The sequence below is a fragment of the Phalaenopsis equestris genome, unplaced genomic scaffold (assembly GCF_001263595.1).
Source record: "Phalaenopsis equestris unplaced genomic scaffold, ASM126359v1 Scaffold000163, whole genome shotgun sequence".
NCBI lineage: Eukaryota > Viridiplantae > Streptophyta > Magnoliopsida > Asparagales > Orchidaceae > Phalaenopsis > Phalaenopsis equestris.
In genome coordinates, this window is record NW_018164605.1 from 230,939 (window position 1) to 239,927 (window position 8,989).

The window sequence follows — 8,989 nt, forward strand, 5'->3', positions numbered from 1 at the left end:
TTTTGTAAACCTGCAAAAGATTTATTGAAAAATTCAAAGTTTTCTGTCACCAGAAATCTAATTTGTCTCGATTTCCAAATCCTCCTCCATAATTTGAAACTTTAATTTGAATTTTGAATTTGAAATTAGGATTTATTACCCTTCCTGATTTGTCTGGGTTTCCAAATCCTCCTCCATAATTTCATCTGGATTTGCATCATTAGTCTTCAAGAAAACACAAAATTCCAGATAAAATTATCTTTATTTTATTGAACTATTTTGCAAACCAGTAGAGGTTCAATTAGAAAATTCTAAGTTTTATTGTTCTTGATCTAGTTTATATTTTACTAGTTCAATTCAGAGCATATTTGTTTTAGGAATATTAATAATTTTGCCACAAGTGATGCAAAGTTTTAATTTTTCCTCATTTGAAATTACTCTTACAGGTTGCAAATGGAAATCAGAAGCAAGAAGATAAAACAAACTTGAGTGGTAAACAATATAAATATTTAACTTGTTTTTGAAATATATATATTTTATCTTTGTTCTTGTTTTGTGCAGGAAAAATGTATGAAATGGCTCAGGAATTACATTATTCCCATACTAAAGTCCTTTCTGCTCAAAATCCAAACAGTAATGAAGTATCAGATGGTAATAGCAAAGTGTTTTCTGAGTTGGATTCAAAAACTCCATTTGAAAAATTGAAGGTATTAATTAGGCTCTGAGGGGACTATTTGTGATCAACTTTTCCCACCTTTTTTTTAAATATATTTATTCATTATACTATTTATATGTTTTTTACTTTTTATTTTAGAAAAACTCAAAAGAGCTTTTAGATATTATGAATGTTTTTAAAAACAATTTTCAGCTCTAATTCTATATGATTCACTGATTGTTTTTCAATTTTGTAGGATTTACTCATGGAGGAATACATGTCATTCTTGAATAATGCAAACAAGTAAGTTTTATTTATTTTTTTTATTTTTAATGTTTTTCTTGTGAGATTTAAATGACAAAAAAATAAAAAGTAGAAGTTTGCATATAGAATACATTGAAAAATGGTGAAAAATATTAGTTGGATAATTGGAAGTATTAGAAATTTTGAACTAACGAACTAACACAATGAAGAAGAAAGGAAATATACAAAATGGTGTCTATCAAACACAAACGTTGACATTTAAGGCATGAATTTATTGACTTTAATTTCATTGTTTGTCCATTCAATAATAGTTCGTGGCTAAATAAATTAGTATTGTTTTATCTTTTTTTTTTTTTGACATGAGTTTACTGATAAATAAGCTTTCAATTTTGTTTTTCTCTCCACCCTTCAATTTAGAGAGGAGCTCATGCTACTAAAGGTAATTTTTTAATTTATTATTATTTATTTATTTTATTTTCATAATTCATATAACAATTTTTTTATCTTTTTTTTTTAAATTAAAATTTTTTATTACTTTGTTTTCCTTACAGGGAATTGGTCAAAAAAGAGCAGAAAGTATACTTGAGCTAAGGAAAAGCTCCCTTATGCCTTTTAAATCAGTGAGTTCATGATAAACTTTAGGTTTACCTAAGCTTGTTTTCTTTTCTTATAAAAAATAATCATTTCTTGTTGTTTTATTACAGTTATCAGATTTGGAAAAAATAGGTCTTTCTACCAAACAGGTGAGTCTCAATTTTTTAATTCTTAGTTTTATTAAAAGTTAAAAAAATTGTCTTCTTTTTTTAATTCTTTTTTTTATATTTAAATTCTTTTCATTTTTAAGTTTTTAACTTCTATTTTCTTTACTTGTTATTAGAACATTTTTTTATTTTATTATTAGTAAGCCACCTAGACATTATAAAACTTTAAAATTTCTATTCATACAAGTGCAAGCCTTATTTAAAGGAGGAAGAATCTTTATATGATAGAGGAGGATGTGGCCTTCTTTCATGAATATTCAAAAGTTATATTGTGATTTTGATCTAAGTGTTTTTGGTATTGTGTAGAAGGTATAAATTTAAAATTTATATTCATACAGGTGCAAGCCCTATTCAAAAGAGGAAGAATCTTTATGTAAGTGAGGAGGATGTGGCCTTCTTCATGAATATTCAAAAGTTACATTGTGATTTTGATCTAAGTGTATTTGGTATTATGGAGCCATTTCATTTTTAGTTGGACAAAAATATGTAGAATTTGTTTGATTGTATGATAGTTGTCCTAAATGAATTCTTTGAAGTATTCTAGATGTAATATTGTGTTTTCTATGTGAGTGTTTTTGGCACCATTTGCCACAATATTTGTGTTTTTGATATCATTTGTTTGATTGTTTTTATAATAGTTGGACTTTCAAACAATTTCAAGAGTTTAGGGTAAGTTGTATTTTATATTTTTATTTTTTGAAAATAGTTTCTTGCATGTGTGTTTAATTTACATTTTGACATGAAAATAGTTCTATTCACTTCTTGGTTTGGTCTATGAGGGCTAAGTGATGCAATACAGTCTCAACATATTCAAGGATTTGCAAATGCAATAAGAGTTTTTTGGGTTAGAGGCTTTGCATATCCACGACTATCTTTGTGAGTTTGTGAAAAGGAAATATGAAGGTTAGCTTTGTCTTGGTTTTGCTAAAAGAAGTATGAAGGTTAGTATTGTATTAGGTTTGAGACATTGCATGTGTTGTCTTTGCGAGTTTTCATAAGTTTGCTCAAAGTCCCCAAAAAAAAAATTAAAAATAAAAATTACAGTCAGCATTGCAATTGTTATTATCGTCATCTGACATAGAGTTCAAAGAAGATGATATTAATCATGCATAGCCGCTTCCCCTTAATGTAATTCAATATATTTTAAAATATGATGTCACTCTCCTTCCTTTAAAGACTAGGTTGATTCCCCTCTTTTTTTGTGTAATGAACATATTTTAAGCAAGTCCAAAATTTCCTTCCAAAGTTGAATGCAAGGAACCATTTTTGAGAATATCACAAGCAAGATCATGTCTAAAGTTGGTTGAGCATTGCATACTACCTTGGGTTTATTTCTATGTTTTGTTATTTTGCAACTTTTTGTATACACCTCTTATATAACCTTGATTGATTATTGAATAAAACATTATTGCCTCGTTGCTTTCATATATTTATAATGGTGGCTTGAGGATTTCCCTTTTGTTGGATATTTCTATATTTTGTTATTTTGTAGCTTTTTGTGTACACCTCTTATATGACCTTGAATGATTATTGAATGAAACATTATTGCCTCGTTGCTTTCATATATTTATAATGGCGGTCTGAGGATTTCCCTTTTGTTGGATATGTTTGATGATCTCTCTCTTGTTAAATATATGGAGTCTGTGACTTATCTACCTCACCTACCACGTCTCACCTACCTCTCTCCCACCTACCACCTACATCTCTCCACCTACCTCTCTTATTTTCTTTAAATAACTTCTTTTGGCCTGTCATAAGAGCTAAGCCAAGCCCTTTTAATCGCTCTTAATCAATCTCCTTAATCCCTCCGCTCCTTACGCTTGGCTCTGCAAAGCTTACGGTAGAGAGCTAAGAGAGAGAGGAAGGGAGCGAGAGAGAGAGGAAGTTTTCTTGTAAATATCGAGACGCTCGACGGTGTAATTTCTCAAAGTATTAAAATCTTCTGCAGCTCCGTGAACATATACAAATTAGTCGAATCATGTAAATTTGTGTTGCAACCTTTATTGTCACATTACTGCAAAGTATTCTCATTTGTACAACATTTATCAATGGCCTAAATCTTTATAGTCGCATTTCTTTCTTGTCTTTATTTTTTTACAATCAACAGAATTGTTGTTTTACAATCTTTATAGTCGGTTTCATATATTTATAATGGCGGTCTGAGGATTTCCCTTTTGTTGTATATGTTTGATGATCTCTCTCTTGTTAAATATATAGAGTCTGTGACTTATCTACCTCACCTACCACGCCTCACCTACCACGTCTCACCTATCTCTCTCCCACCTACCACCTGCCTCTCTTATTTTCTTTAAATAACCTCTTTTGGTATGTCATAAGAGCTAAGCCAAGCCCTTTTAGTCGCTCTTAATCAATCTCCTTAATCCCTCCGCTCCTTACGCTTGGCTCGGCAAAGCTTACGGTGGAGAGCTAAGAGAGAGAGAGAGAGAGGAAGGGAGCGAGAGAGAGGAAGTTTTCTTGTAAATATCGAGACGCTCGATGGTGTAATTTCTCGAAGTATTAAAATCCTCTGCAACTCCGTGGACATATGCAAATTAGTCGAACCACGTAAATCTATGTTATCTTCTGGTTTTACAGTTTTTCAATATGATTTTTATCACTTTATTGTCATTATTTTTCATAACAATTGATATCAGAGCTTTAGTTCAGATATAAGGAAGAACGATGGGCCGAGACGAAGTGATGGAATCGATGATCAAGAAGTTCAATGACACGGATTTTGGTCGTTGAATGATGCATATAGATGACTATCTCTATAGGGAAGAAACTTTAGTTCCATTACTGGGAAAGAAGCCGGAAAAGATGGACGAAACGGGATGGAATCTGTTGAATAGACATGTTTTAGGGGTTATACGATTAATTCTGTCAAGATCTGTTGCCCACAACATCATCAAGGAGATAACTACTACATATCTCATGACGCTTTTATTATGTATGTATGAATAGCCATCGAAAAATAATAAAGTGCACCTGATGAAAAAGTTATTCAACTTGAAGAAGACGGAAGGTGTGTATGTTGTTCAACACCCGAATGATTTCAGCATTATCACAAATAAGTTGGTGTCTGTTAAAATTGATTTTAATGATGAGATACGTGCGTTGATATTTTTGGCTTCATTGTCAAATAGTTGGGAAGTCATGACGATGATAGTAGTAGTCTTGCAGTTAAATCTAAGTTGAAGTATGATGATATTTGTGATTTGATTTTGGCTGAGGAGGTGTGCAAGAAAGATTCTAGCGAGACCTCGGGTTCGAGTTCAACATTGATTGTTGATTTTAGAGGGAGATCACAGAACAAGAACTCAAACAAATAAAGATTAAAGTTAAAGTTGGTCAGCAGACAACCTGCTGGAATTGTGGCAAAGCTGACCACATAAAAATGAATTACATAAATCCTAAGAAGAAGAAGGATGATAACGCAAATGTGGTAACTAAAAAAATATATGATGCGGTATTGCTGGCAGTTCACAGTTCTGTTGATGAGTAGATACTGGATTTAGGGGCTTCCTTCCATGCATCTTCCCAAACTGGAGTTGATGTGAAACTATGTTGCAGATGACTTTAGGAAGATATATTTGGCTGATGGAATAACTTTGAAAGTGGTGGAGAAAGGAGACTTTGATATTGCACTCCCTAACAAGAGTAAATGGAATTTGCAAAAAGTCAGGCAAATTCATGAGTTGAAGAAAATTCTCTTTTTTGTTGGGCAGCTCAATGAGAGTGGTTATTCAGTAGTGTTCTAAAATAGCACCTGGAAGGTTACCAAAGGAGCATTAGTACTGGCTCGAGATAAGAAAATTGATACACTATATATGACTACAGGTTTGCTCAACAATGTTGCTACTACAGTTGTAGAGAGCGCAACAGATTTGCGGCGTTGCAGACTTGGTCACATGACCATAGCTATAAATAAATATTTTCAGATGAGAATTAGAGTAAGTGAGAGCTGGCCAAGAAGGAGGAGACAGATTCTCTGTCAGGGAATCAGACGTGGGAGCTTACAGAACTTCTACCAGGGAAGAAGACATTGCATAACAAGTGGGTGTACCGGGTGAAGACTGTGTTTGATGGCAATAAATGGTACAAGGCCAGACCAGACACAAGTCTTGACTTATTGAAAAAGGCTTTTAGCTGTGACATGATATTGCCCATGTAGTGGGAGTTGTAAGCAGATTTATGAATAACCTAGGAAAGAGCTTGAAGGTACAAGACTATGTTAACATTGATATGTTGACTAAGGGTGTTACTCTTGAGAATTGAAGTTGTGCTCGACTTCAATTGGTCTTCTAGCGTGAAGAAAGAGTCTTTAAGTTGCATAAGTGAAGGATATCATGTTTGAGAAAAAAATGTTGGTACAACCAACAGATGATGCAGCCTGTAGGTGGAGTTACAGAGGTGAATGATATCATGTTTGAGGAAAAATGTCGTACAACCAACAAATGATGCAACTTGTAGGTGGTGCAGTCAGTGTCCCAGTTTTCAAGTGGGAGAACTGTTAAATATATAGAGACTGCGACTTACCTACCTCACCTACCACATCTCATCTACCGCGTCTCACCCACCTCTCTCCCATCTACCTCTCTCCACCTATCTCTCCCACATTTTTATTAAATAGCCTATTTTGGCCTTTCACAAGAGCTAAGTCATGCCCTCTTAATCCCTCTTAAGCAATCTCCTTAATCCTTCTGCTCCTTAAGCTTGACTCGGCAAAGCTTACAAGAAAAGCTTACGGTGGAGATCTAAGAGAAAGGAAGAAAGAGATAGAGGAAGAGAGAGAGAGGGGAAGGGAGAGAGAAAAAAGGAATTTTTTTTGTAAATGTCAAGGCGCTTGACAGCTCATTTTCTCGAAGTACTAAAATCCTGTGCAGCTTCATGGACGTAGGCAAATTAGCTGAACCACGTAAATCTATGTGTTATTTTCTGGTCAGTAATTTTTCAATATGATTTTTTTCACTTTGTTGTCGTCATTTTTTATAACATCTCCTTTTCTCTCTCTCTCTCATCCGCCCCTCCACCAACACCTAAAAGCCTTCATTAAGCCCTCAAGCTTTCAAACACTTCTTAAAATCATATATAATTAGAGCCCTACATTCATTCAACCCAAGCTGCCACCTACCTTGAGAAATTATACATCCTACCCAATTTTTTAAAAGACAATCAACCCTTTTTCTTACTTCAACACAAACCTTAATTAAAGGTTGCAATGAAACCCTTAAATAAACTTAGAAAAAAAATAGAAATACATTTTCTCCACTACACCTCTTATAATTATTTCCCATTTCCTATACTTCTCGGCGCCCATGTAACAATCAACTACCAACCATAAAAATAAAATAAAAAACTCACTCATCTACCTATATATGTCATGACAAGTAATCACCTTCACCCCATATTATATCTTTCCTACGATGACCACCCCTAAATGTGCATGTATGAATAAATTAAAATGAAGTATTGCACCATTGCCCCATAAAAAAGTTGATTCTCATCCAAGAGAGTAAAAATGGTGGAATTGATCTCTCTGAACGATTGAAAGAGCTATATTGCATTCTAATGAAATGGTCATTTAATAGAAAATTATATGTCCATTGTATCCAAGAATCTATAACATTTTAAATTAATAAAAATAGGAATGACACTCAGCATGCATATACTTCACTTGTATAGAACTAACAATCTAAAGATCGTAGATGAGACGGTGGCCCGGGGTTGGGCTTTTTCTCTCTCACTGAATGGTCTTATGCTCGAAAGCTACCAACCCCAAAAAGGAACTCTCTAAAGAACAATAATATCTTTGCATTTTCATAACTTTCACTAATATAGATGGAAACATACATTGACCTATAACATAAGCAACTATAAAAATGCATGTAAGTCCCCCAACACACAAGCATGATTTTATGATTAAAAGGAGGATCAATATTAATGTTGCAAGGTAAGGCTAAATCAAATAATAAGCATGCACAATAATCATATGCATCTCTTCATGTATAATAAAATTAGTTTAAAAATTTATGTATTATAAATGTCAACACACAGTACAATAAAATAATATATTGTAAGCTTTAAGAATGTAGAAATTGCAAGCTATCCAAGAGCTAAATATTTAAGCGAACAAAATAATTTAGTTTCTTAATTCATTGATAACTATATATGCTAGCTTATGTAAGCCAACAATTTATTAATGCGTGCCTATATACAAATCTAAATAAATTTTAGTTTTCAATTGGATTGTTTTTTTTTAATAATTGGATTGTTTTTTTTTTTAATTTGAATCTTAAAAAGTTTTCTTTCAAATCAAAATAATGTTGTTGTAGCAAAATAATAGCAAATATCTTTCTCTATCTAACATGATGAAAAAGGCATATGATAAATAAATAAATAATTTTTTTCTCAAATCCTTTATATTAAATCCTATGAAGTGAATGTACATAAAGTTTAATAAGTTCTTATGTGTGTGTCTATAATCTTTATATTTACTTTTACAACACCCCAACCTCCAAATTTAGGGTTATATTCACCTAATGTGCATAACTACGATTTGTAATTACGGGTTAAGAAAATAAAAGAATAAAGTTATAAAAGAATAAAGCACATAAATAACTCGATCGAATACAAAAATAAAAATGGTGATAACTACGAGTTATAAAAGTATGAAGCACGTAAATAGAGCTATGATGGTTTAGCCACCTAATGTGCATATTTCTACTCCACTTATCTCCCTCTTTAAAATTTTAATATTTTTTTCTTGCCATCATAGGCAGAGAAACCTTTTTTTTTTAATAGAGAGAATAATAGGGTTATTATAATGAATAAAAAAAATAACATAAGAATAATGATAAATATGAAGGATAAAAGAATAAAGCACATTGTTGACCTCATTTTTGGTTGAGGTCTAGAAAACTTCTTTAGTAGCCTAGGTCTAGCCATAGGACTTTCCTATTGACTAGTCTTAGAAAACTAGAAGAGGTACCCCACTATTAGAAATTCAAAACTCTTCTTTTTATTCAACTTGAAATTCCACATATTGATCTCAACCTCTAGCATTTGGTAGGTAAGATCATTATAAGAGAATTCAAGAAGAGTCCCTATAGGATTACTTGGCTTTAGGGTTGACCCTGGGTGTTGACTTGGAACTAAGATACACCACACCTTCACAATACATTAATCCATGGTTCATTTAGAACGGATATCTATCCAATTCTATGTGAAACGTTTAACTTGGTATTTTGCCCCTAGGCACCTCCAAATTACCTAACTGCCCTTGGGACCCAAATTTGGCTAATATTCCCAAATTTTGCCAAAATACCCA

At 32.6% G+C, this 8,989-nt stretch overlaps 1 protein-coding gene across 1 annotated transcript in view; it reads left to right on the forward strand.

Moving 5' to 3' along the window:
* Positions 1–2,239, forward strand: part of LOC110022016 (kinesin-like protein KIN-10C) — a 12,291-nt gene extending 10,052 nt beyond the window's left edge. Inside the window, exons 15-21 of the mRNA XM_020720782.1 lie at positions 391–471; positions 541–686; positions 891–937; positions 1,316–1,337; positions 1,450–1,518; positions 1,603–1,641; positions 1,998–2,239. Of these exons, the coding sequence (XP_020576441.1) occupies positions 391–471; positions 541–686; positions 891–937; positions 1,316–1,337; positions 1,450–1,518; positions 1,603–1,641; positions 1,998–2,036 (443 nt within the window). The 3' untranslated portion in view covers positions 2,037–2,239. The remainder of the gene's footprint in view (positions 1–390; positions 472–540; positions 687–890; positions 938–1,315; positions 1,338–1,449; positions 1,519–1,602; positions 1,642–1,997) is intronic.
* The last annotated feature ends 6,750 nt before the right edge of the window (positions 2,240–8,989 follow it).